Source organism: Aedes aegypti, chromosome 3 (genome assembly GCF_002204515.2).
Source record: "Aedes aegypti strain LVP_AGWG chromosome 3, AaegL5.0 Primary Assembly, whole genome shotgun sequence".
NCBI lineage: Eukaryota > Metazoa > Arthropoda > Insecta > Diptera > Culicidae > Aedes > Aedes aegypti.
Window position 1 is genome coordinate 339,899,217 of NC_035109.1, and position 27,695 is coordinate 339,926,911.

Genomic DNA, 27,695 nt, shown 5'->3' on the forward strand with positions numbered 1-27,695 from the left:
TTTCCAATGAGACTTTTCACTGCTAGATAGCCCTTGAACTACTGAATAGCCTTGCCGAAGACACCAACCTTCTAGCTGATAAGGATCTTGAGATACAGCCAAATGAAGAAAATTCGTCTGTAGCGCCACGTAACTGGAAAATTCTCAATAAGACTCTTCACCGCCAGATTGTCCTTGATCTGCTGAACAGCTTTGCCGAATACACCAACCTTCTATCTAATAAGGATCTACAGGAGATACAGATGATTGAATAAAATTTGTCACTAGTGCCAGCTAGCGGATGAATTTTCAATCAGATTTTTCATCGCCAGATAGTCCTTGATCTGCTGAATAACTATGCCGAAGACACCAACCCTCTATCTCATTTGGATGTTGAGATTTACGTTTGAAACCAATTTTGGACCCCTCCTGCCCACGCTTTTTCCGTTGCCAAGAGAAGGGGGAGGGGTCGGGGGAGATGTCTCACCCAAGGACTGTAGGACCATCTAACCGCATTTACTTCGAAATTTATTACAAATCCATTGATCTACTAGTCTCCGAATTGTGGTCATTTAAAAATTTAAGGTTCGTCTCGGGCTTTTAAGGGTTAAGGAGATTGCTAAAGAGTCCTTGAGAGAATTTTCGCTGAATAATTTGCTGAGGAAAATCAGGAGAAGTTTAATAAATTCATTAAGCCAAACATTTGCTCTAGGAATCCCTATGATTGTATCTGAACGTAATGCTGACGATGATTCTGGAAGAATCACTGTACAAATTTCTGAAGTGTTTCCTAGAGAAATCTGTGAAGGAATTCTTGATGAGTCGGTGGAAAAGTCGTGTAAGAAATGTTGTATTTATTACAGGATTCTAGTCAAATATTCTTCCAAGAATTCTTTTGGAAATTTAATCTTGACTAAGGTAGGTATACCATATACGAACATAATGGCGCTCAATTTTGCCATATTTGATAATTTAATTGTATTCAATTTTCTTATAATTTTGTGTGTTTAAGAGTTTGATATCAAACATATCTTGATGTTAAACATTGAAAAAAATGTGAAAGATTTCGAGAATTCACAAATGGCCAAGTAAGGAATCACTGTAGCCAAAATTGGTAATGTTTTACCATAAAATTCTTTGACAGTTTCTCAAAGACACCATAAAGCAACCTTCGTAGAAATGCCTAGAGTAGTTCCTGGAGGTCTCCTTGCTGTAGAACAGCAAACAGTAGGTGCGGTTAATAGGAGACCGAGTTCATAGGGGTTCTTCTAAATACCTATTCAAAATTCAGTCTCGATAACTCAGTTTTATTTTGTAATTCACACGAATCTGTCTAAATGTGCGAAGCCCATCTGAAACTGATTTGGAACGCGTTAACTAGTCGATTTTCATTTCAATTATAGTTAATCAGTTACCATCTTCGGGACATGGTTTGTACACATTCAGGACTGGTAGTAGATCTCATATTAGAAGTTTAGTCTCTGTTCTAATGCAAGTCTCTATTTTGAACGGTAGATCTTGAAAGTATCTGTTTCACAGCCATTTTTTTTTATTTTGCTTGCAGTGAATCTTGCTTCAAGAGGTTCCAGAAATACCTTCAGAGACTATTACGCGAATTTTTCATAGGTTCTTCAGGGATTTTTTCGAGGATAAACTCAAGGAATTCTGCTAGTGATTCATACAAAGATCTGTTCAGGTATATTTCTGGGATCTCCTTCAGAAATGTATCTTTTGATTCCACCACCAAGTCTCCCAAAAATCTTCCAGTGTTGTTTCAAGGGATGATTATAAGATATTTTTTGTGATTTTCTCCAGGAAATTCATGAGCACCAAAACGCTCTTCTTGTCTATTTTGAATTTCCCAGTTGTAACTATAGAAGATGTTCCAATCTTTCCTACAGGCGAAGAAGATAAGGAAATAATATCATTCTACACTGCCCATAACTGCAAAACAGTCACATTCGACATTTTTGACAAATTGGAGTTAATACCATAGAGAGTCATCAAATGACAAATACTTTCTATGAACTTACTGATCGATTGATTGATTGATTGACTGATTGATTGATGATTAAGTTCATCGAAAGTATTTGTCATTTGATGACTCTCCATGATATTAACTCCAATTTGTCAAAAATGTCGAATGTGACTGTTTTGCAGTTATGGGCAGTACAGTTCTTAAAGAAATTCTTGATCTCTTTCTGGAGATATTCCTGAGAAAATGACTGGGGAAACTCTTTGAAGACACCTTTCTATGAATCTCAGGAGGAATCAATCACTGGAGTAATTCCTGATAAAATTCTCTGGTTGTAATCTGAACGATAATTAAGAAGGAAATTCTAGAAAATCCCTGCAGACAATAATGGTTGAAATCTTGAAGATGTTGTAAACGAGAATATTGATCAATGTTTTAATAAAAAGAGAGTAATATAATTGAGCACTTATGATTTGCTTGACAAAATTCTGACAGGATATTTAAAGGAATCTCTGAGGTAACTTCTATGGTTACCCTTAGAAAAAATCTGCGTTGAATGTTTGAAGGTCTTAAACGAAATCCTTAGGAAGTTCGTAAAAGTCACAAAATGAACTCCTGGAATAAGAGTTCATTTGGTACTTTATTTTTATCCTGTTTAACAGACTGAGACCGCTCGAGGAGTCCTTCGTCGGCGAATACCAAGCTGGTTTTCGTGAGGGCCGTTCGACAACGGACCAGATGTTTAGCTTGCGAATGATCCTACATAAATTCCGGGAGTATAACTTGCAGACTCACCATTTGTTTATTGATTTCAAGGCGGCGTACGACTCAGTGAAAAGAAATGAGCTTTGGCAGATGATGTCTGAATATGGTTTTCCGACGAAACTAATTAGGCTGATACGTGCTACGCTGGATGGTTCGAAATCAAGTGTTCGGATCGCAGACGAGGTGTCAACCTCGATCGTAACGTTAGACGGGTTGAAGCAGGGAGTCGCACTTTCGAATTAACTGTTCAACATTGCACTAGAGGGTGCTATTAGGAGATCTGGCGTGCAGAGAAATGGCACAATTATCACAAGGTCGCACATGCTCCTTGGCTTCGGACGATATAGACCTAATTAGGGTTCGATCGCAGGTCAGTGGAAGAGGCCTTCGTGCGACAGCGAGGATATGCCTGACCATTAATTCTACCAAAACGAAGTACATGGTTGCAGGTAGAGATAGAATCAGGCATGGTGGTGTATGTGCTGAGCTAGTGTTTTATGGGGAGTGTTTGAAGTTGTTGAAGAATTTGTTTACCTTGGCAACACTTGTGATATGTGACAACGACGTTTCCCGCGACGCGACATTTCGTTGCAGCTGCGAATAGTGACTTTTACGAACTACAGTATCGGACATATAAAATGCACCAAAACTGTTTTCCCATACAAAATGGTCAACTTCAGAGAGCTATATCTCCGCCGTTTCTCAACCGATTTTTCTCATTTTTTCTGTTTCGAACTACAAATTACCTCAATTTTTGATAACTATTGAAAAAGTTGTATGAAAACTATTGGTTTAAAAGTTACAGATAGGTTGAATTTTGGCATAAAAAATGCACCAAGACGAAAAGTAATACATCAGACAAACTATGCGTCGTATGCTTTCGGTGTCTTCAGCGCATTTGGTCCTTATCACGCAATGAACAAATGCGTTGAAGGCACCAAGATACTAGGGTGCGTAGTTTTTCTGCTACATCACTTTGTGTCTTGGTGCATTTTTTATTTCAACCTATCTGTAACATTTGAATCAATGGTTTTCATACAACTTTTACAATAGTTTTCAAAAATTGAGAAAATTTGTAGTTCGTCACAGAAAAAATGAAAAGAATCGGTTGAAAAACGGCGGAGATATAGCACTCTGAAGTTGACCATTTTGTATGGGAAAACGGCTTTGGTGCATTTTATATATCCGATACTGTACGTAACCAGCTTAGGTCCCGCAGCTTGCAAACGGAAACAAAATTCGCCCTGTATAAAACATTGATTCTTCCGGTGGCTCTCTACGTTGAAAGAGTCAGACCGAAAAGCTCTCGATGTTTTTGAGCGTAAAGTGCTGCGGACAATACTCGGTGGAAAACTCGAAAATGGTGTGTGGCGCAGACGCATGAATCACGAGTTGTATCAAGTGTACAAAGACGCGAATGTTATCAAGCGTGTAAAATACGACATACTTTAGTGGGTTGGTCACTTAGTGCGAATGTCGGAAGAAAGAATTGCGAAAATAATTTTCACCAGGGAACCAGGTAGAGGTCGGCGGCTTCAGGGAAGACCACGAATACGCTGGTTGTACGCAGTGGAAGAGGACCTGGCGACCCTAAACGTTCGGGGCATCTGGAGAAGTTTCGCCCAAGACCGACGAAGATGGAGCTCTACAATACGCCTGGAAATAGCGTGACGCTACGTTGTAGCCATCAAGATATCATGGTAGGTTGGTTATGTATTTTAACCAATCCGTGGGCAAATTTATCCATCTTAGAGGCATTTCTTTCATCAAGAATTTAATATATCAATCCATCAAACATACAAATTAGAGGAAATGTCCAAACTTTCTTAGAATCTTAAAGCTGTAATGAATCATTGCTTTCCAGCGCTACTTCGCCAGCCAATATTTCCAATTTCATGTCAATTTACTGGAAGTCCTTCCGATAATTCTCACTAAACCGATGTGTTTTTGAACAAGAATTAGAAAGGAAGAACTGTAGGCTCATTAATTGACATTTTCGCCAGCAACAGGTCAACATAAGTTACATCACTTCAGTCATAATTCTACAAAAGCTATAAATATGCTCAGTGTTAATTTCAATACGGTTTCACATCATCGTCTTACAGGACCCAAAAAGCCCAAGCTACGCCACTGATAGAACAACTCTGTTAGAAGGAAAAAGAGGGAGATTAATTTAATTGTGTTACGCCAAATACAAAAATTCAGCATAAATATTGTTGTTGGTGGGTTACAAAGTTGTTAAAACGCTAGTTCTTGTTCAAGAAAAGCAAGATCCTACCAAAGGTGGATAAATTCGCAGTTGAATTGTTTTGTTCGCGAAACCCATTCGAATGGGAGACAAAGCTTACTACAGAAATTGACGGTCGCCCAAAATGAATTATGCCAGCGCGATTTGCGATGGGTGGCGGTTTTTCGCATCCGCTTTTTCCAAAACCGCACGCATTGATTTAATGCTTCGCCGAGCTGGTGGTAGCGATGGTGATTAGCATATAAATTACATTTGGTGCAAATAGTTACCAGTACGTATGTAGGGGAACTAGATGTAAAATGCACCGTCGGAGTAAACGGCGAGACCGAAATATAGTAAATAAAAAAAAACTCTTTGAGTCTAATTCGACCATTTCATACTATATCTCTATCATTTCTAACGCCTCTCACGGAAAATTATTTCTCAATTTCCTACTCGAAAAAATACAAAAATTCATGCAACCTTGGGAGTAAATGACGTGGGACAAAATGACCCATACTTAATGGTTGCTCAGAAACCATCGGTGAAATTTAAATTACGTCTCATAACCCCTTACTCAAACGAGACAAAGAATCTGCTGCATACATAAGAATTAAAAAAATTTGCCTCAAAAACCCGATTCATTCTGAACGAAGCATTACATCCCGCTGTTTTGAAATTCGTTGACTATGGTTTCTTTTTTTTTAATTGATTTTTGTTAGAAACGATTACCTCAATTCAATGAATGTTTTACGAGCATATTTATGCGGCTTTCCTGTAAACCAACTAGATAATGTTTTCAATCAAATTCCCAGTCAAAAGTGACATTTTCCTTGGGAAGCGCATATTACCCCGTCTTCCCTAACCGTACTGAGCAGAAGAGTGGCGTTCATAGGTGACGTGTGCAATGCGTGTCGTCGGGAGTCGTTGACGCGGCTGCGCGTGCTTTGAATTTGTTTGGATACAGTTTCAGGGCCGGAAGAGTTTGTATCTTACGTGATAAAATTGCGTTTTTGGTCCGGTTTCGGGGATGCATCCACTATCGGACTACGCAAACGGATGGTCTTTAGCGAGAGGAAGTGAAAGTTTACCTATCTTCGATTCTGTCTGTGGGACACATGTCATGATTACAAAAAAACGGAAATATTGAAGGGGGTTGTTTTGAAAAAATCATGAACTCAACTGGCAAGAGACTGCGAGTAGAAATAAAGTTGGTTCCACTAGGCAACTGTGTTTCGCGTACTTTCAATGTTTGTAATGAATTCAATAGTGACTTGTGTTTCAATACTCCGTGAAGCAATTCTATGTACGCCACTCTTTCTGTAATATTTTCATGTAAAGTGGCATTAGCTTTGTGATTATTTATTGATGAGCTTGCCAAGGAATGTCTGAGAATTTCTTCTGCAGTTGACTCAAAGATTCCTGCCATGATGCTACAAGATGTAGTTTACTACAGTTTTAGGACTACTTCGGAAGTTTTACCATGAAATACTCAAATCGCAACGAAATACCAATATCTCTGTGATAAAACTTGCATTTTTAATGCATTCCAATTCCACGTCTTAATAATATTTTGTTTGTTTGTTTGTCCAACAATTGCGTGACAACAAGACGTGTTATATCGTCATGGCATTTACGCACTAATAAACTAAAACTTGTTTTTGCCGTAAAGCACGCAATGGATTTTCAAAGTTTGCTCATAATTGGTTGGCAATGTGAGGTCAGTCAAGAGCTAACTTTCGTTTCATCACAATAGCACCAAAAGCTTATTTCCTTCCACTACTAATCTGTGCACTACTCCTTACAGAGTATGTATCAGCCACTAATCGTCATTCCGCGAGATTCAAGAGCAGCCGCTCAACTGACTCGGAGTGCTATCGATATCTGAATGTCCTCGATGGAAACTGTAGTGTCCGTTGCCGTGGACTGGTTGATCGCCTTTGGGACGACCAAAGCGGACTTGGTCTGTCCATTACGCAGTTCTACAAACCGGATCCAGAGGATAAATGCTACCTGAATCGAACCGTACGATGCCTTAAGGGAGTTTCTGCGACTGAAAGTTGCAGCCGGGTAGATAAGTACGTGCAGTGTTTCAACGATCAGTACGGGCGAAAGGATACGGAAACTGCTCGTTTCATTCCGTTCACCACCGTGCAGCATACTCGGATTCTGATGGAGTGCGCAGCGATTCAGGGGATACCGGTCGAATCCTTGCAAAGAGCAGCCGAGAATGGCAGCGGATTACCGCAGGAAGCTTGTCTGCTGAGGTGCTTTCTTATTCGCCAAGGACTGTACAGCGATGCCGGTGGACTCGATTTGGAACGTCTGGAGGTGCAATGCGGTGGATATGGAAGCGGATGGGACCCAGTAGCAGTGCGACAGTGTATCGCCAAAGTGGAAGATTGTGACAAGTGTTCGAAAGTTCAGCGGATCGCAAAGGAATGTCTTCAGGCACATTTCAAAGTGTTACCGAATCCAAATAGTGATACCGTTGAAAGTGTTCCGTTTCTAGTGGAATTTTACGTAGGGATTTCTGTTTTGGGAATAAATTTCAAGGGAATGATTTCTGGTTGCTTGCTAAGTATTTTTTGTTTCTTTGCTTGACGATGATAATAAATTATGCAAAATGCGTATACGATTTACCCTTTATTACGTATCTGCTAAATGGTTCCACAGAAATTGCGATAAGACCTTACTCTTGGAGACATCCACAATTAGCTAATTTCAAAATCACCACTTGAACCAAGATGTAAGTTTTTGAGCATTTTATGAACCCAATTGAGCTAAGTCCATGACTCCATGCGGCGTCTAATATGGCATTGAAAGACATGTTAGCAAAAGCACCTTTGATATCTTAGAAAACACTTTTGAACGATTTCGAATAGTTATATTATCCGTTTATTTCATTGAAAAAAAAAATGTATTGTTATATTTGTACTCCCATTTCAACTGAAATGCTAGTTTTATTTAAAATTTGATAAATCGCGGGATCCCGGGATTTCCCGGGACATGCTTAGATTTTTGTCCCGAATCCCGGGACGAGCAAAATGGCCGGGAAATGGACATTCTGGTATGAACTCGTTTTCATTCGATAGTGACGAACGAAAGTACTACTTTGCTGAAAGCACCTGTCTCCAAGATTCAGTTAAGAATTCTGGGTATATGGGTTTGAAATATTTGATGCTCATAAGTGCCACCTAGTGGCACTATTCCATACTATTCAAGTGTACTAATCATTGCTCTTAGCTTAACCAATACCTTTACTGAAAACACCAGCCAGCTATTTGATCTGCTTTCTGAGATGAGTTTTTAATTTTATTGCTCACTAGCGCCTCCTACCGGCAAAATATTGAACCAACTAAACAAACAATTTGTAGCTACTGAATGAATTGATTTGATTTTCTTTATTATAGAGGTTTTTAGCCTTAGGCGGGTTTATCTCTTTTTGGAAAAATAAACAACTTTACTGATGACAGCATTCTTCTAATATAACTCAAATTTGAGTTTGTCATATTTAAAGCTCATTAGCGCCTCCTAGTGTCAGTTTGTTGAAGAAAATTATATTTCAAAATAATTGAAAAAAAAAATCCATGCACATTATGCCATCCCTTATTTTTAGAAAATGCGAAATGTTATAAGTTCGTCATTGTAAAGTGCTCGTTTTGGTAAGAAAAAAATCAGGTAACAATTTGAAATCCGTACTTGGTCCCCCAACGGCCCTGAAGGTATTAGGCGTAGATGACCCCGTGCGCCAAATCGAGCTCGCTGCTCTAGTGTACGCAACATGAGTACGAAAAGCCACTAGTAACTTATTGATAATCAGTATGGAATCTTAAGAAAAACTTGTTATCTTCATAACACTGCACGCTGACATAAAATTCAGAACTACAAAGAAAACAAAGTTCTATGCTGATTATCAACGCACACAGGACAGTTTGTTACTGGTGGCTTTTCGTACTCATGCTGCGTGCACTAGAGCAGCGAGCTCGATTTTGCGCACGGGGTCATCTACGCCCAATACGTTCAGGGCCGTTGGGGACCACTTAGCGTCCACGTACGGACTTCAAATTTTTATCTGATTTTTTTTTCCTACCAAAACGAGCACTTCATAATGACGAATTACTAACATTTCACAGTTTCGAAAAATAAGGGACGGACTAATGCACATGCACCAATGTGTGAAAAAAATCACAAACCAATTAACTAACAAAAAAGTAAGAGGTTGTTTCCGAGATACGACCGCCAAGTTGACGTTGGATAACGTTAGCTTCTTCTATTTCCTGATTTAGGACCGTCACGAACTTATGAAAGATTTACCTAGAAATCTAAAAATCTAATCAATTTTCAAACTATTTGTTGCATGTCAATTCTGATCTATCATGGATATTGAGTGTTATTATTTGGTTGGTTCGGTTAACACTTCAACACCGATAGAACCGGTCGATGGAAGAAGAAGCATGGGCGGTAACTTTTGCTCTCCAAATAAACAGAGAAAGAGTTTTGGGTGATCTGTTTGTAGTATGAAAATGATGTCCGTAATAGGGAATGCATCACCAAACTCGCAACTAATCAATGATCATGACTGCGATAATTGATAAATTATGAATGAAATGGATCACTTGGGAAATGCGACCGTTCCTTATGAATAATCCCAGAGATAATCATATTCTTTAGTCCTTACATTTAATAGATGGAAATAATATCCTTAGGGGCCATCCATTTATTACATAAAGGTTCATGGGGGGAGGGGGTTTCAGATTTCTCACGCGCCATACAATTTATATTTTAATTTATTTTTATTTCTATACAAAAATCAAAGGGGGCTGTGTACAAGACCCGATTGCATGACGTTAACTACGCTGCGTCCTCGGAAACAGCCTCAAATTGCCGTATTGTCAATTATTCGTAATTAATCAATTATTGTATGATGGAATGAGATGAATTAAGAGATTATAGCAAGTATGTGGTAAACACATTGGGGAATATTATACAAATAACTCTTTAAAACACATTTGTTGGCTCTGAAAAGGGCCGATTGAATTGTTGAATTTGCGTAACACGGACACATTTTGACGGCGCACTGGTTTCAATCCTCCTCGCCCGATGAGATTTGCGATGCGCATGACGATGTGCGCTTCAACAAGCGGCTTTGGTCGATTTTCTTCAGCCATCTCGTACAACAGCTTGCCTCTGGTAGCGAGGAGCTGAGCAGGTTTGGAGAAGCTCTTACCAGCTCGAAAGCGAAAACAGAATGAAACCAGATTCAACGAAGGAGGAATGCTCTATACCCTTAGAATAGCAGATGATGCTCCTCCTTTCATATTCTTCGTTTTCTTATCTGGGAAATAGGCTATATGAAACTGATGTCTGGGTAAGGGATGTCCGGTTTAGCATTATGCTGTTATTGCAACCCGACGGCACTGCAGCAGCATCGTCGGAAACAGCTCCAAATTGCCGTATTGTCAATTATTCGTAATAAATCAATTATTGTATGATGCTATGAGATGAATTAAGAGATTAAAGCAAGTATGTGGTAAACACATTAGGGAATCTTACACAATCAACTCTTTAAAACACATTTGTTGGCTCTGAAAAGGGCCGATTGAATTGTTGAATTTGCGTAACACGGACACATTTTGACGACGCACTGGTTTCAATCCTCCTCGCCCGATGAGATTTGCGGTGCGGATGACGATGTGCGCTTCAACAAGCGGCTTTGGTCGATTTTCTTCAGCCATCTCGTACAACAGCTTGCCTCTGGTGGCGAGGAGCTGAGCAGGTTTGGAGTAGTCTTACCAGCTCGAAAGCGAAAACAGAATGAAACCAGATTCAACGAAGGAGGGATGCTTTATACCCTTAGAATAGCAGATGATGCTCCTCCTTTCATATTCTTCGTTTTCTTATCTGGGAAATAGGCTATATGAAACTGATGTCTGGGTAAGGGATGTCCGGTTTAGCATTATGCTGTTATTGCAACCCGACGGCACTGCAGCAGCATCGTCGGAAACAGCTCCAAATTGCCGTATTGTCAATTATTCGTAATTAATCAATTATTGTATGATGCTATGAGATGAATTAAGAGATTATAGCAAGTATGTGGTAAACACATTAGGGAATATTATACAAATATCTCTTTAAAACACATTTGTTGGCTCCGGAAAGGGCCGATTGAATTGTTAAATTTGCGTAACACAGACACATTTTGGCGGCTTTGGTCGATTTTCTTCAGCCATCTCGAACAAATTAAAGAATATTACACAATCAACTCTTTAAAACACATTTGTTGGCTCTGAAAAGTGCCGATTGAAATGTTGAATTTGCGTAACACAGACACACTTTGACGGCGCACTGGTTGCAATCTTCCTCGCCCGATGAAATTTGCGGTGCGGATGACGATGTGCGCTTCAACAAGCGGCTTCGGTCGATTTTCTTCAGCCATCTCGTACAAATTAGGGAATATTACACGGACGGTGACGGCTGTGCCGCTCGATCTAATGAACCAGAATGACCGCGCTAGCCTCCCGCATGGCAATGACAGCGGAGCACTGGCTGGTAGCGACGATTTCTGGCCAAAAACGATTATGCTGGCTGGTGCACTCAAATGAGCGGCTTCAGTTGCTGCGGCTCCGAAATGCGTGGTTCTTCGGTTCTAATGCGTGTTGTATTCGCGTCCTATTGAAAACTGAACTGAGGACGCGAACGACTCTCGAAATTTGCTCGCCGACCGTGTTCACAGTCAGACGGCAAAAAGAAGAATGAGGGAAGAAGCAGGGTGCGGTGCGCTTTTATAGTGGGAAGCGGAACCGAAAAATGTGCTTGAACGTGATTGGTTAGATAAGAAAGGGGTCAAGGTTTTACGATATTTCAATAGTTTGTTGCTAATAATCAATAGTGTCCTCCATTTGAATCGACGCGTAGATAAATTTCCAATCGATTCATGGATAAATATTGAAAATCTATCGATAAATGACTGAGTTATTAGCGGTCAAAACCTGACCATTTTTCGTTACATGCTCAATTTTTCGTTTTTCTGAATTGTACCCCCATATGTTGCCGTAAGACGTTATCCAACGTCAAAAAGTTAAGGCGACACGGGAGACCGTGTTATTTTCCCTATCTTTTGTCTCACTCTAACAATTATCATCAAAACTTTGTGAAAGCAAATCTCGAATTCTAGTGAACCGATGAAGCTGAAAATCTATTGGGTTGTGCACTACATATATAGAATCATAGTGATACATTTTTTGCATCGATATATGGGGTGGTTCTTGGGATTTGCTTCTTCAAATGGATAGGGTGATTATGATGACGTCCCGTGCGGCTTTAAAGCCCCTGAACAGAATTGAATAAGCAACAATCATCAACGACGCGTACAAATTTCAGTAACGGCCTACTTAGCCTTAATTTGAAATTGTGACATAATTTGGCAACAATCATCAACTACGCGTGCAAATTTCAATGATAGCCTACTTCGCCTTAAGAACAGTCCTAGTAGTCAGAACCACTTTTGTATTTTGAATAATTACTACGAATTGTAAGGAAGCTTCGAAGACTTTCAGAATTTCAATTATTCGAACTGGAATTCTCACTTATATCTAGATAATACTTTTAGTATCTGAGACATCTTCAAGAAATCGCTGAAGTTATATAAAGTTATATAACAAAACTATTTTCAATTTAGTGGTTCAGCTTCAAGAAAATTTAATTACAGCTCTCTATTACACATTATTGTTTGAATCTATCAAGGCATAACTTGTATCAAGCGTTGTCAATTATATGCTAAAAATCATCTACGTTGTCTAGATCAGTAAGCGAACTCCCTGCAGTACAGGTCTTTGGATCTAAAGGCGTAACCAGTTGCTTTTTGGAAAATTATGAACAATGCCCTATGATTCTCTACATTCAATTATGTTCTACTATGCTTTGAGCACGGTGACTGTTTAAATTCATCCGAAAACTTTTTTGAGCACAGGTATGTTCATTTTTTATCAACACAATCGGCAATTTTCAGTTCACAAAAACGGCATTATTTTCTTAGATAAAATATTTTACAAATTTGAAAAGAAAATTGCAGTTCCGTCAGGATAATACACATTTTCATCATATGAATGCACAGTATTGATGTTGAAGAGTTTTGAGGAGCATTTATATTGTTCATTCGTATAAGCTCGTAATGAAAGTGGATTGCAGACTTCAATCAATCGATATTATTCTGTGATAAATCATTACCTTTTGACGTTGGATAACGTCCTTCGGCAACATATGGGGGTACAATTCCAAAAAACGAAAAATTGAGCATGTAACGAAAAGTGGTCAGGTTTTGACCGCTAATAACTCAGCCATTTATCGATAGATTTTCAATATTTATACATCAATCGATCGGAAATTTATCTACGCGTCGATTCAAATGAAGGACACTATTGATTATTGGCAACAAACTATTGAAAAATCGTAAAATGTTGACCCCTTTCTTATCTAACCAATCACGTTCAAGCACATTTTGGGTTCCGCTTTCCACTATAAAAGCGCACCGGTCCTGCTTCTTCCCTCAGTCTTTTGCGGTCGGACTGTGAACACGGTTGGGCGAGTCATTTTCGCTTTGCCTTTGCTCCCGCGTCACAGTTCAATTTGTGTTGTCGGAAGAGGAAGACGCAAGCAGGATTGCCACATTTACAGATTTATCTGTATTTTACAGATTTTCTCGAATATTTTTTGACCAAGATTCTGTATATACAGATTACAGAATATTTGGAAAAATACAGATTTACAGATTCTGTATACAGAATTCTGTAAAAATTATACAGATTTATACAGATTTTTGAGCAAAAATGAAAATACATACTTTTGGAAACCTTAAAATTTAATCTGAGATGTGACAGTTCTGCAATGTAGTTGTAAATGATTGGTATTTCCTTGAATTTCTTGTATAATTCTCATTGCTATTCCAATTTTCAGTGATACAGATTTAAAATACAGATATTTTGCTCCAGGATACAGAAATACAGATAATTCTTCGAAAAAATACAGATTTAAATGTGGCAACCTTGGACGCAAGATTGATTTACGGCGGCAATGACGATGGCTTTGGAGCTTCTCCGAGCGGCGAATTTATCCGCGCTTGCACTTGCACACTATTTCGACTCGTGATAAATTCAGCTTCGGTGGTTAAGAAGCAAGCCCGCTAGGAACGAAATACCGCAGGCCCTCTGAGTTGCTGATCCGAAGAGCTGCTGCTAATCGAGCGTCGGATTGGTGAAATCGCACAATATTTCAAGAGTGAGCATCGTTTCCACATTTCGACTTATGCCCGGTGATCCACAACCCGCTGGTCTTGTGCGCCATCCACGTCACGAAACATTTAGCTGGTTCGTCGTATAAGCAAATCGGCGCTTTTCAGGGCCATCAAATTTGTGGAAAAGAGTTGAAAGAATAATATTTCCGACCTTATTACATCTTATATTCCTCAATCAATCTCACAGCAGTTTCGTACAAAATTTATTTAGTCATGAATAATAATTGATGGCACGACAATTTGAGACTATTCTTGGACGCTGCTGCTGTGCCGTCGGGGTGAGTGCTCAACATTTCAAAACGACTGTAAAATAGAGTGGCATTTCCAACAGACTTGCCATATTTTATGAGAACATATGTAACAAAATTGCGACATATTTAGAATGCTTCTGCAAACAAATTGTCATTGAACAATTTTCATCATTTTGGCATGCATGGATCAGAAATTTTCCTTCATACTGAAGAAAACTATTGATTATCAATAGCTAATTATTGAATATTGGAAATTTTTCTATGAATCGACTCCAATAATTAAAACTATTGGTTTTCATGTATAAACTTTTGAAAAATTGATAAATATCAAGGCATGTCTTATTTTCCATAGAAAAGCACATGTTTCTTGTGTTTCCTAGCACAGACATCATTGCTCGATATCTTAGCCACTTTTGTCATTCAAAGGGAAACGCCCCTTTCGGTCTTCTTCTTACTCCTCTTTATTCTATCGTGTTCAGTCGAAGCCAACCAAGCTTCAATGAGCCCCGCGCACATCAGTCAATCGTCGACCAGCAACCGGAGAAGGACTCCTATCGGAATAAATTTTACACATTCGTCGCTGCCGCTGCTTCTGCTCTTGTTTATTCCCAACCCAAGCTAAATGCTGCAGGTTCCGTGAAATCACTCATCATGGCCATGGGCATCCAGCTACACCATCAAATTTGTGGAGAACTCGTCTAGAAACCTTGAAAATTGCCGTCGGAGGAGTGAGCAAACCAACGAAAACAAGGAAGCACAAAATTACCGACCGCATTTCGATTTAATCGTCTTCGGTAATCTTTTGGTGTGTTTCTGTCTAACAATGGATTGACAACCCAGTTCGATCTACGGTGACTAGCCCCAACCGTCCTTTTCAGGACGACAATTTCATTTTGAAAGAGTTGTGAGAATTTTCCACCGTGAAGAGCGACATTACTGGTGATTGGATGTGATTGATTCAGATTTTGATCAGTAATTTACATGCAATCATTTATCACGGTTAAATAATGCTTCTCGAGAATCACAGCGTCAAGAAATAAAAATCCCATAGTGCGCGCGTGGACAATCGTCGACAGTGTGTGCATGAGTCGGCACTTGAATGAAGAATCCATCACGGTTTGCCTCGCATTTAGTGATGATTGAATTATGCCGTTGTCGTCGTCGCATGCTAGAGCGATCAGTATCCACTTGGCGAACAAAGAGCTAAAACTTATCAGCAACAGCTTTGTTGACGTTTTGATTTGGTAAGAAATTGTCGATCGGATCGAAATACACACACAGAGAAGACTGCAAAAATGCTACCGCCGCCCAACACAAGCGACGGAAACCTAGATAAAACTTTGTTTGCCATTTATCTTCGTTGAAAACTTATCATTCGAAATTACAATTGATTATTAAATAAATTAATTAATCAATTGTGGCCCTGTAAAGGGTTGTTGTTTGAAATTGTGCTTCAATGCAATTTAAGCGCGTTCGCCACGGATACGACGAGCCAGCTGGATATTCGGCATGATGGTGACAAACTTGGCGTGGATCGCGTACAAGTTGGTATCCTCAAACAAACCGACCAGTTAGGCCACGCTCGCTTTCTGCAGGGCCATGACGGTCGTGCTCTGAAATCGCAGATCGGTCTTAAGGTGACACGGGGGACCGTGTTATTTTCCCTATCTTTTGTCTCACTCTAACTTTTATCATCAAAACTTTGCAGAAGCAAATCTCTAGTTTTAGTGAACCGATTAAACTGAAAATTTAATGGGTTGTGCACTACATATATATAATGCTAGTGTTTTCACCGCCAGCAACAACGATTGCTGTGGCGCACAAGATTCGCAAACTCTGCACCTGTTATGTCAGATGATTATGGTGATATTTTCGCTGCCGAGATCACTATAATTGTCGGGCACTACTGGTTTGCCTCTACATTTCTCCGGATACCACAATGAAGCAGAAGAAGTTCTTCATGGCGCGGAACTTCTTCGAGTATCAAAAGGAGACCATGCCAAACATCGTGACAGGTAACTTCAACATCGATTTGAGCAAAGAGGAGTACACAGAGTTAGCGGACTTCATGGACAAGAGCCTCAACCTCAAACTGGCTTCGGAATCCACTAAAGCAACCAATCTTAGTGGATCATGAATGGACCTAACGTTCAACCGGTATATTTGTTTGGAGAGCAAAATTTACCGCTCATGCTTCATCTTCCATCGACCGGTTCTATCGGTGTTGAAGTGTTAACCGAACTAACCTAATAATAACACTCAATGTCCATAATAGATCAGAATTGACATGCAACAAATAGTTTAAAAATTGATTAGATTTTTCGTCAGTACCTAGAAATCATTCATAAGTTCGTGACGGTCCTAAATCAGGAAAAAGAAGAAGCTAACGTTATCCAACGTCAACTTGGCGGTCGTATCTCGGAAACAACCTCTTACTTTTTTAGTTTTCTTGGTCATAATTTCAATAATTGGAATATGGAATATTAAAAAGATACTCACATTAATGTGCTTTGCATTATGAGATGGGTGGTATTTGTAAAAATAACTACAAGGAAGTGGATCAATCTGATCATTGTTTTTTTTTTTTCAAGAAACATTCCACAAGAAACAACTCTATTTTCTTCTCTTCATCCTAATCCTTTTGCTTCTTCTTCTTTTTCTTCTTTCTTATGGCATTACACCCCAACTGAGAAAAAGCCTTCTTCTCAGCTTAGTGGTCTTATAAACACTTCCGCTGTTATCAACTGAGAGCTTTTTGCCAAGTTATTTTTTTACATTTTTGGCCACACCCGATTGGCGATTTAATGTGGGTTTACATTGAGAAAGTTTTGCAAACTCAAATGAATAATTACGGTTTCCTTTGCTTTGACTTGCCAAATTGTGGGGATTTTCCTTTTAAAGTTATCACTACCATTTTCGACTAGGATTGCACCAAACGCCATTCTAGAACAGTGGCTAATTTCGCCTTCAAGCTTTGCGTTAGATGACGAACAGGCTGGCAACTGAAGTTCTAGTTTTTCGTTAAATAACACTAATATTCAATAAGTTAATTAAAATCATAAAAGTGTACAAGCTCCTGAACAAGCATCAATAAATTATAACTTTTTGGTCAGAAACTCTTGTTAAGTTTTATGAACAAGCGTATGGCAATTGATATAAGACTCTTAATTAACCCTTTGGTCTGCATGGAGAGAAGAGGTGAGTGTCTGCTTAAAGATCAAGATCTCAGCAAATTTTGGATGGAAACGTGCGTGACGTGGGAACGTCAAGTATTAACAGTTTCTCGAATTGCCAGCTATTTCAACCCTCTTCACTCTATCTCGTTGCACTTATTGTATGGAGATTCCAAAATTTCCATTAGATTGCTAAGTTTTGCTCTTTCCCTAGCACTTAGAACAGGCCTAATCAAAAGCTGTTTGCTATAATCTTTAAAATGCTATCGAGTTTGAAAGATAAAAGGTAATCACCCCTATTCCTGTTTACTTTTGAACGCGCTTTAGAACAAAAACGGTTTCGCATTCCCGTTTACGCCAGCAAAAACAATAGGAACGAATAGGATTTGATAGAAAGTGGGATCTGCCGTAAACAAAAATGAGGGTGAATGTCCAAAACATTATGGAGCCGACTGTCTTGCCGTTGTCCAAACAATCTTGAATTCATTCCCAGGTGCCTCTTTAGAACTTAAAAAATATGTCTATCACATTCTATGATGCCATGTGATATTAGAAAAAGAAGATGTCTCTGCAACTCTCTTATATACGTCACATTCCAGTTAATGATAGGACGTGGCCAGAGCAACTCTCGAATGTTGAAACATGCATCAGTTTAGTCCAACAGTCAATGCTAAGCTTGAAAACTCTAATTGATTAGCGGAAAGGAAGGTGTCAAACCTTATATTATCGTATACTAGTGGTCCCGGCAAACTTCGTCTTGCCATCAAGTAGGCTGTTGAAAACCGCTATGAATCGTCCCATACAAAATGACAGTTCCGTTCAGTCCCGTTTCTCCTACTTTCCCGGTGTACATCCTGAAACTTTTATACACACAAACACGTCGGAACCCTTGACGAACAAAATGGGGGAAGAATTATCCAAATCCGTTGCCCCGTTCGTGAGCCATTTCGTGACGTACAAACACCATTCCATTTTTATTTATATAGATAGATGACTTGACACCTACCATGTATCGTAGGTACTCAACACTAACATAATGTCGAAAATTCAACCCTGAGGCTGTTGAAAAACATTTGAAGTGCTTCAAAATAAGTTTCAAGTATGTATTCTGAGCATTAAAAAAAATAAATATTTTTTGTGTGTTGATAAAAAGGAGTAAAATCGGAGCGTGACAAAATCGGAACGTGATAAAAACGGTATATGTCAATAAGCTTCATTAAGGTTAAAATGATAATTTTCTGCTAACTTTTGAGTTCATGAATTGTGTAAGTATCTCCCTTCAGAATTCATTTCAGTATAAGTATCGGATCTACAAGAAACGCGTTTAATCCCGCTGCGCTATGGTTGACCTTAAGAACTGATTAAGATTATCTAAGAATATCTTTGAGTACTTTTTTGAGTCAACTCTTGAGTTCAAACAATGTTTGAGGATATCCTGAAATTCCTCTCAGCATAGGTCATCAAATCTATAGATGTGAGCAGTGATTTTTCTGGCACTTTTGAGCATGGTCGTACTCCCTTTTTGGAAGTTTATGAATAAGATTAAAAGTCATTAGGTGACTTATTCAATCATATTTTACCATTTTTGAGCTCAAGAATTGTTTGAGCTTATCCAGACATTTCTTTGAGTATAAGCCTTGAGATGTACATGATCCAACAGTGATTTCTTTGAGATTTACAGGGGATAGGCAAAATTTTGCTCAAATTCAAATGTTTATAACTTTTTGAAAACTGATTGAAATTGGATCCGTCTGGAAGCATTTAATGGCAAAATTGATGTAGTTCCCGAAATTCACTTGGCCATGCATATTGGCCACCGGACACCGGAGTTGTTCCGGATTTCCGAGCTCATTGGAAATCTTCCGAGATATGGCCATTTCCGTAAAACTGATCCCGGAAAATACTATCAGTCATGTTTGTATCTCCAATCATGTATACATCAACCGGAACTATATCCAAGTGGGCATCAAACTTCAAGATGATGATCCAGGAAAATATTCAGAACCATTCGATACTCGGACCAATCTATAGTAGGTTCCAGGTGCCCTGGGGGAAGTGGTCAATTAAGAACATGTGCGGTACCACATCAATATGGATATAAAATTTTAAGATTTTTAAAGGTGATGTTTTCCAAAGCATTTCCAGACCCACTGGCTTTCATGACCACTCTATATTAGGTAGCAAGTATACATGATTGAAAATAAAAACGTGACTGATGGTATTTTCCGGGACAAGTTTTACGGAAATGGCCATATTTTGGATGATTTTCAACCAATCTTAATGCGTCCACCTGCATTCAATCATCATTCGGATCTAGTTTCTTGTAATAATCTTAACATCTGTAGAACGTCACACCGCACAAAATAACAAGCGACAAAAAAAATGTTATTTGGACATGACCTCGGATAATCCGGAACATCTCCGGTGTCCGGTGGCCAATATGCATGGCCAAGTGAATTCCTGAAACAAGACCAAATTTGCCATCAAATGCTTCCAGATGCATTCAATTTCAACCAGTTTCCAAAAAGTTATAAGCATTTGAATTTGAGTAAAATTTTGCCTATCCCCTGTATTTCGAGGTGAATCAGTCACGGTTTGAAAACCTCGTTAGTAAAGACAATAACAATAATAATAATAAATTGGAGATTTATAGAAATGGTTCATGAAGTCACGATGGGTTAATTTTTGACTTTGAACAATGTTTGAGATTTCTTAAGAATTCTTTAGTGTATAAGTCATCAGATACGCAGCCATAGATCTCTCGGAGACCTATGAACTTGAATAATTTATGAAAAAGTAACCTCGAATAGTACCGTCAAACGGGGAACTTGCAACTTGACAGAACTATCATCATATTTCATTCAAGAAATTCCCAATGGCAGATAACAGTTTATTGTAATACAGTTTTTCAAAATTATTCACAATTTTAATGAAGAAAACAAAACTTATTCTGATTATAATGGGATTCATGTACATTTCCTAATATTTTGTACCAAACATGTATTGAGTTGATTGAGGTACAAAAATCTTAATGTAACTGGTTCAATTAAGCGTTTTGATGGCTAACGGCAAGAAATATCAAACAATTGATATTAAAAATGTTGTTGCAAGTTACCCCACAAAGGTAGTTACAAACGTTTTTTTTTTAATGTTCATAGTGATTAAGCATAAAATTTACAAAACTTTTATCTTGTCAATTTATGCACTACTAAGTACTGTAACTGATGACAAATGCCTCGGATAGCATATTTCTACGGTTTGTTTTGTACTAGCAACGATTTTCAGCAGTATTTTCATACAATACAACGTGTAATATGATTTTCACGTCCAGCAAAACAACCATAAAAGAAACAATACTCAAATCATCGCCAAAATCTTTTGTTTTATACCTAAGTTCAATAAACGGTGAAATAAACAATAAGATTTTAACTCAATGATAAATCAAACGTCAATTCTATTACATATCGAAGTGTAGCAAGTTTCACCACTGTTGCAAGTTACCCCGTTTAACGGTATAAACTTTTGAATTCAATGTGTGCTTAGGGTACCCAAGAGCTCCTTCAAGGTCAGGCCTTGAGAACTACAAGCGTAATCAGGTGTTCTCTTGGAGGTTATTCAACTATGTTCTGCCAACTTTTTAGTTGAACAACTGTGATCTTAAATCTATCCTTAAACTTTTGACTGGTCTCGACCCCGGACGTAGCGACATATTTTTGTAATTGAATTATCGTTTCGTAGAAACTAGGAAAGTGTGATCTGTTGAGGCACATTCAAAGGAGTTATTTGATAACCCTAAACATTCGTTAGTTTCAAGACGTGATAGCGCATACTTCAACGAGCCTGTTAGAATTGAAACCTTTTTCATAAACGCTCGAAAGATCACTTGCTGTGTTTGTAGCTTCAGATCTAAGAGTTGTATTTTGTACAACGCAAGTGAAAACACCCACCTCGCTTTTCGAACACAGCATCAGCGTAGTGCTTCTGGCCATGATTAATCGCGCGACAACCGAAAGGATCAACAGTCACAGCACTCAAAACTCAATAGAACATATTTGCTGAAAGAAGCTTATTCACGCATCTCCAAGAGATCACTGGTCACGATTATGGATTTGAAGGCCTCTACAAAAAGTAGTTCAGCGCTGTTGGGGTCCTGTTGATTTGAGCCTGTTTGAATCTATCCTTTTCTCGTTGATACCTTAGATATGTTTTTTTTTTTTGTTGACACCTATTCTGCCCATAAAGGCATAACTGTCCCATATGGAATTAGTAGGCATTGAGAAAACAGCGCTCAAAGTTTGAAGTTTGCATTTTCATACATTAATAATTAATAATTAATGTCAGTAGTTATGTGGGCAAATTCTTGAATAATATCAAAAATGGTGAATTCTCGGATAATCCAAATACAAGAATAGATAAGTAAGAATGCAAATTATGTTACGTACCATTTAATTTCGACAAGAAACTTTTATTCTTTGACTCGTGAGCGATCAGTATTCGGAACAAGCCACTTTCCAACTATTGTACATATTGATAAGTCGACTCGAAAAGTTCAAACAAGTTTTAGTGATCAACATTGCACCCGGTAATTGAATAGAGAACATCTGATTGAGTTACAATTGCAAGACATTTTTGCACAAATTCAAACCAGATGATGCAAGAAATCGGCTTCGAATCATTTTGTCCGATAACAATATCTTCCAGTGCAGCATTTTGTGACTAATTCATTCAATGCTGGATATTATCTACGGCCGGCTTATCTCAAACAAAACCTACCTCCGATTGAGCGAACAAGCTTATTCCTGTTCAAGTTTCATTCACACAATCCCACGATACTCAACGGAAGCGACACAAGCAGCAGAAAAATGCTTCACTTCAAAAATACGATGATCATTTTAGTGCTGGTCCAAGTTGCGTTTGCCGAAATACCCATGCCAAGTAAATCTCCTCGTATTCATCAATCAAAACACATCCTCTTTAATCAAATTTACTTTGCAACAGGACCACCCGCAGCTGGCGCAGTGTCAGAGCTCTGCGCCCAGAAGCCTTCTAAACTGCAACCCAAAGGAGCGGACCTCACACAGCCGATCGGAGACATCCGATGCGATGAAGTGGTGGCCTATATGCGAGCTCTCAGTCGCTACTACGGACGTCGGTGTCACCGAATGGGCATCGAGTGTCGTGACAGGGACATCTATCCCTCAAAATGGTTCGACAAGGTTAGTACCATGATCACCGGAATGTGTCAAAAGGTGGATGCCGCAAAGCCAGCCCAAATACTGCAAACTACGGTCAAGTCAGGAGACGTTAAACGCGTAACCAAGAAGTGCAAATCCAAGAATAGTCTCTAGGTTTCTGAAAGCTGCTAAATGCGACGTAAGGCCTGGCACGTGTTAGCTATAAACGAAAGCTGTAGTTATTAATTGCAATAAGTAGCGATAAGCTATCCATTGGTTCGGTTCAAGCGATTCCAATAAAAAGAAGAAATCGTGGAAGTTGGACGACTACAGTTACTGAAATCACAAAAGTCCGTAAGTATGGTATTCCCTACACGATCGCTGCTGTTTCTTCTAGTGATATGTCAGGGAATGTTCAAAATGGCTGATGCTCAGAGCAATTGTGAGTATTACGCCCCCAAAAATCGATTCTACAATAGTATAATAATCACATATTCAAACTAACAATAGCCCAGAACATGCCATTCCCACCACCGGACCCTTCTGCCCTGAGATCAAACACAACAAATCAAGCTAAGGGCATGGCAATGGGGAATGAACCCCCACCACCGTCCGCTAACTCAGGCCTCATGGATCCACTATCTTCGTCCTTAGGCGGTGCGTCGAACGACTACGGAATGGCCATGCAAGCGGCCACTCCCAACGATGTACGCACTCAACCGACACGCTACTGCTACGCCCACGGACCTTTGTTGCCAACCTCGTTGCTTCCGAAACCCAGAAAGGAATCCTACGTCGACATAGGGTCCGTGAGTTGCGAGGAAGTAGTCGGCTATCTGATGGGTCTGAACCGGTGGTACGACCGCAAATGTTCGAACATGGGACCGGAATGCCCGGACAAGTATCGATTCGCGGCCAGTTGGTTCATCTCGGCTGTAAACAAAATTAAACAATCGTGCAGTTTGACCCTTTAGGAACGGGGGTTGGCTAGGGGAAGTTTGCGAAGTGACAATAAAGAACAAACGAAATTGGCCCTTAAAAAGTGTGATATTGATTTCGTGGGTTGTCATAAATTAGATTTACACCAACCTTCTTTGTGTTGTTCCTTCAAAGCTACTTCTGAATTTTTAAGTGGTTTCTCCAGAATATGTATATCATTTTTTTCCGTTGTTCATCCAAAATAAAAGGGTAAAATGTTTGTGTGCATAAATTTTGTGCTGTTTTTAGCCCATAAAATTTGTGCTAAAATGCTAAGGAAATAAAAATCTTTAATGAACATTTCAAAAGAAACTTTTGAATATTTATTTGGCCCTTTTAGAGTAATACCTCAGAATTATCTAAAGCATATAAGCTTAATATTCCTTAAAAGTGCAATTGTTATAGTAATATAACAGACTCTAATATTTTTGTAATCGCTACTCGGCGCCGTTATGCTGTAATTGCTTTTGTGCCTGAAAAAAAAAAAAAAAAAAAAAAAAAAAAAAAAAAAAAAAAAAAAAAAAAAAAAAAAAAAAAAAAAAAAAACTACAACGCACAATGGTCCGAGGGCGGCCAAAACCTCAAAAATCAAAGTTGTTTTATCCGAACAGTAATATTTCCTGACTTCCTCAACACAACGCGTTTGAAGGTGTACGGAGTGCATTTCTAATCAAATAATAATAATCCTGTAATACGCTAGTAATTGCAATCGCAGTAGCCATGAATTGCATCCCTTCCCGAGAAGAAACGAAAAACTCGCTCCATTATTCTTCTTCTTTTTATTTCTGGCGTTACGTCCCAACTGGTACAAAGCCTGCTTTTAAGCAGGCAGATGTTCTTATAACCACTTCCGCAGTTATTAACTAAGGACTTTCTTTGCCGATTGACCATTTTTGCATGTGTATATTGCCTGGCAGGTACGATGATACTTTATGTTCTGGCAAGTCGAGAAAATTTACTTTACCAAAAGACCCTCGACTGGTGGGATTCAAACCCACGATTCTCAGGTTAGTCTAGCTCAGTGTTTCCAAAACTTTTTGGACTTTCGCCCCCTTGACGGCACTATATTTTAAAATCGCCCTCCTGATATGTAATTTATATTTTTGTATTAAATAACCGCAACACTGTGTTGAGGTTCTGATCTACATCTTATCATAAGTGAACCAAAAATTGATCAAATTATCAAATTTATTGATGGGGTACATTAAATGGGATCATAATATTAGCACTGTTTTTTATTTCAAAGCGTAAATGGTCGGTGTTTTATTTTGTTTAGCATTTTGTACAAAAATTGGCTTTCACTACCGTAATCCGGGGTTTACACACACACAACTTTTTGTTGTGTTATTCTTTTGAATTCAAATATTGTCATACAAATTTCGATAAAATCAGTACTCCATTGATCTTTATCAGTTGATGTAGTAGAATTTATTATGAAATAATATTTAACATATAAAAAAAAAATAGTTTCAATATAAAAAATTAAAATGACACACTGGGGCGCAATTGATCTCCATATAAAAAAGCAGGTTTAAGAATTAAACATTACCCTATCTACTAAATTTGGGTTTCCTGAATCTGAAAATGATGTAAACATTCTTACAACTCGAGTATTTTATTGTTTTATTGCAAAATTAAACTTTGAGAAGCTGCCTAATACGCCTGAATGTAGGCAATTTTGCTTTAAATAAGCACATAATATGAGAATGAACGGATTTATGAGCAAAAAACTATACTTTCTGTGCTGTATGATAGCAAATTTGAGTTTAGTAGTTCATACTTAAGCGCACACAACATTTTAAACAATCAATGTTGCCATGTAGACATAGCACCAGTGGATTATTTAGCACCGACATTTTCAACTAAATTGCTTACACCTTCAAAAAGTGTGAATATTTCTATGCAAAACTGGCTTTAATAAAAATGAAATAGGTCAAAATCATCATAAGACATCTATAAACTAGAAAACATGGAATGTCCGTGGTGCCAACGAAACCTTCAGCATCCTTGAGAGGAAATGTCTTTTGGTACCGACCTGATCAAATTCGCCCCAGTGATCAATTTGCCCCCCGGATTACGGTACTATATTTATGAGCACACCTGTTTATATTGTAGTATTCTTATAGTATATTGTAGGTATGCATGCTTAGGGTTCCACTTTTTCTGAAATTACTTGGTCCGGTCAGGGTAGTCAAAATTATCCTCGGATTGCATATCCATAATTAATTAATTTATAATTGCGTTCATTACTGGCTTATGAATTGGATTTCTACTGCCTGTTTTTACAAACCTTATGTATAGATTTGCTAATGTTTCATTTTAAAACGTCAGATATTTCAGAAATTGTTGAAATAAGTTTCAAAAATATTATATTATTGTTTGATGAGCCAGAAGACGATTTTTCATCCATTTTTGAACCTAAAAGAAATATTCACGAAAACGCGACGTGAGACAAGACATAACACTTATAGTTCTTACTATCGTCAAAAAAGCTTAAAATTTACCTTTCTGTCGACCGGTTTCGGGCGCGATGTAGCCCATCTACGGAACAATGTCCGACTGATTGCGATTCGTACGATGTTCGTACACGTCCGAAGAGAAAACTGCTAGTGAAGTGTCGTGTCCACCAGATCAAACAGACACGATACGACGGGGGGATCGTCTTCATTCATCAGCGGTCCGTGGTTGTTGCTGATGAACATTGATTCCCAGGCGTTAAGATGGGAAGCTTTTCTTACACTTTTGATAAGCTTTGCATTTTCCCAATCTATTTCGTGATTGGAATCTACCGCATGAGCTGCCACACTGGATTCGTTTATTTTATTGGAAACAACTGCATTTCTATGTTCTTTAAGGCGAACTCTCACTTTCCGGCGGGTTTGGCCGATGTAAACTGCCGGGCAATCTCTACAAGGGATTCGATAAACCCCCGACTGCTCATCCGGTGGAACTTTGTCCTTGAGGTTGCACAATAAATCGCGCAAAGTCTTGTCGCTTTTGTGAACAACATGTAGGTCTTGTCGACGGAGTATATTCTTGATTGAGTTGGTAACCTTCGGGAAAAACGGCAAACTAATTCTTCTGACTTTTTCGGTGTCCTGTTCAAGTGTTGTGATGTTTCGTCGTTGTCGTTTTCGTTTGTGTTTGCGGAGTATCTTTTCCACAAACGATTTGCTGTATCCGTTCACCTCGGCAGCTACGTGAATCTGGTGGGTTTCCTTGTCAAATTCCTCTTTGTCCATAGGTATATTGTAAAGCCGGTGTGCCATGGAATGAAACGCAGCTTGCTTTTGGGCACCAAAGTGGTTAGAGTCAGATGTAATGTAGCGATTTGTAGAAGTTGTTTTGCGGTAAATTCCAAATTTTAATGTGTTGTCTTCTTTTCTGCTGATCAATAGATCGAGAAAAGGTAGTCGACCTTCAACTTCTTTCTCAACTGTAAAATTTATTGTGGTATGTTGAGAGTTCAACAAATTCAGTGTTTGATCTACATAACGCTCTTTCACTGGAGCAAAAATATCATCCACATAACGCCACCAGATTCTTGGAAAGAATTTTTCTCTCTGAGCTTTAACCTCGAAGTCGCTCATAAAGGCATCTGCCAGCAAAGGAGAAAGCTTGCTACCCATGCTGAGGCCAAACGTTTGCTGATAAATTTTTCCCCTAAAGGTGAAATAATTTTGGTTCATACACACCTGGGCAACGGAAAGATACGCATCGATGTGGTTTGGTGGGACTCTATTCCGTTCCAAATGTCGTCGGAGGCTTTGCAAGGCTTCTGGGACAGGTACGCCTGGGAATAATGCTGAAACATCAAATGATACCAGAATCTCCCCTCTCCTTAACTGGAACCCTTCTAGTTTATTCACTAGATCGACGGA

The 27,695-nt window shown here is 38.8% G+C and overlaps 2 protein-coding genes across 10 annotated transcripts in view; one reads left to right on the top strand and one right to left on the bottom strand.

Moving 5' to 3' along the window:
• LOC5577744 (SLIT-ROBO Rho GTPase-activating protein 1) overlaps window positions 1–27,695 on the bottom strand; it is a 307,496-nt gene that overhangs the window by 76,967 nt on the left and 202,834 nt on the right. The window lies entirely within an intron of this gene.
• LOC110678313 lies at window positions 22,446–24,046 on the top strand. Its single transcript, XM_021850998.1, has 3 exons — window positions 22,446–22,597; window positions 22,661–23,278; window positions 23,347–24,046. The coding sequence occupies exons 2-3, from the start codon at window positions 23,197–23,199 to the stop codon at window positions 23,808–23,810; spliced, it is 546 nt and encodes a 181-aa protein (XP_021706690.1). The 5' UTR covers window positions 22,446–22,597; window positions 22,661–23,196; the 3' UTR covers window positions 23,811–24,046.

Excerpts from the sequence above, each read along its gene's own strand:
- LOC110678313 (XM_021850998.1), top strand. The coding sequence starts at position 23,197 with ATGGTATTCCCTACACGATCGCTGCTGTTTCTTCTAGTGATATGTCAG. Across the intron at positions 23,279-23,346 it reads GGCTGATGCTCAGAGCAATT|CCCAGAACATGCCATTCCCA; the intron begins GTGAGTATTACG and ends AACTAACAATAG.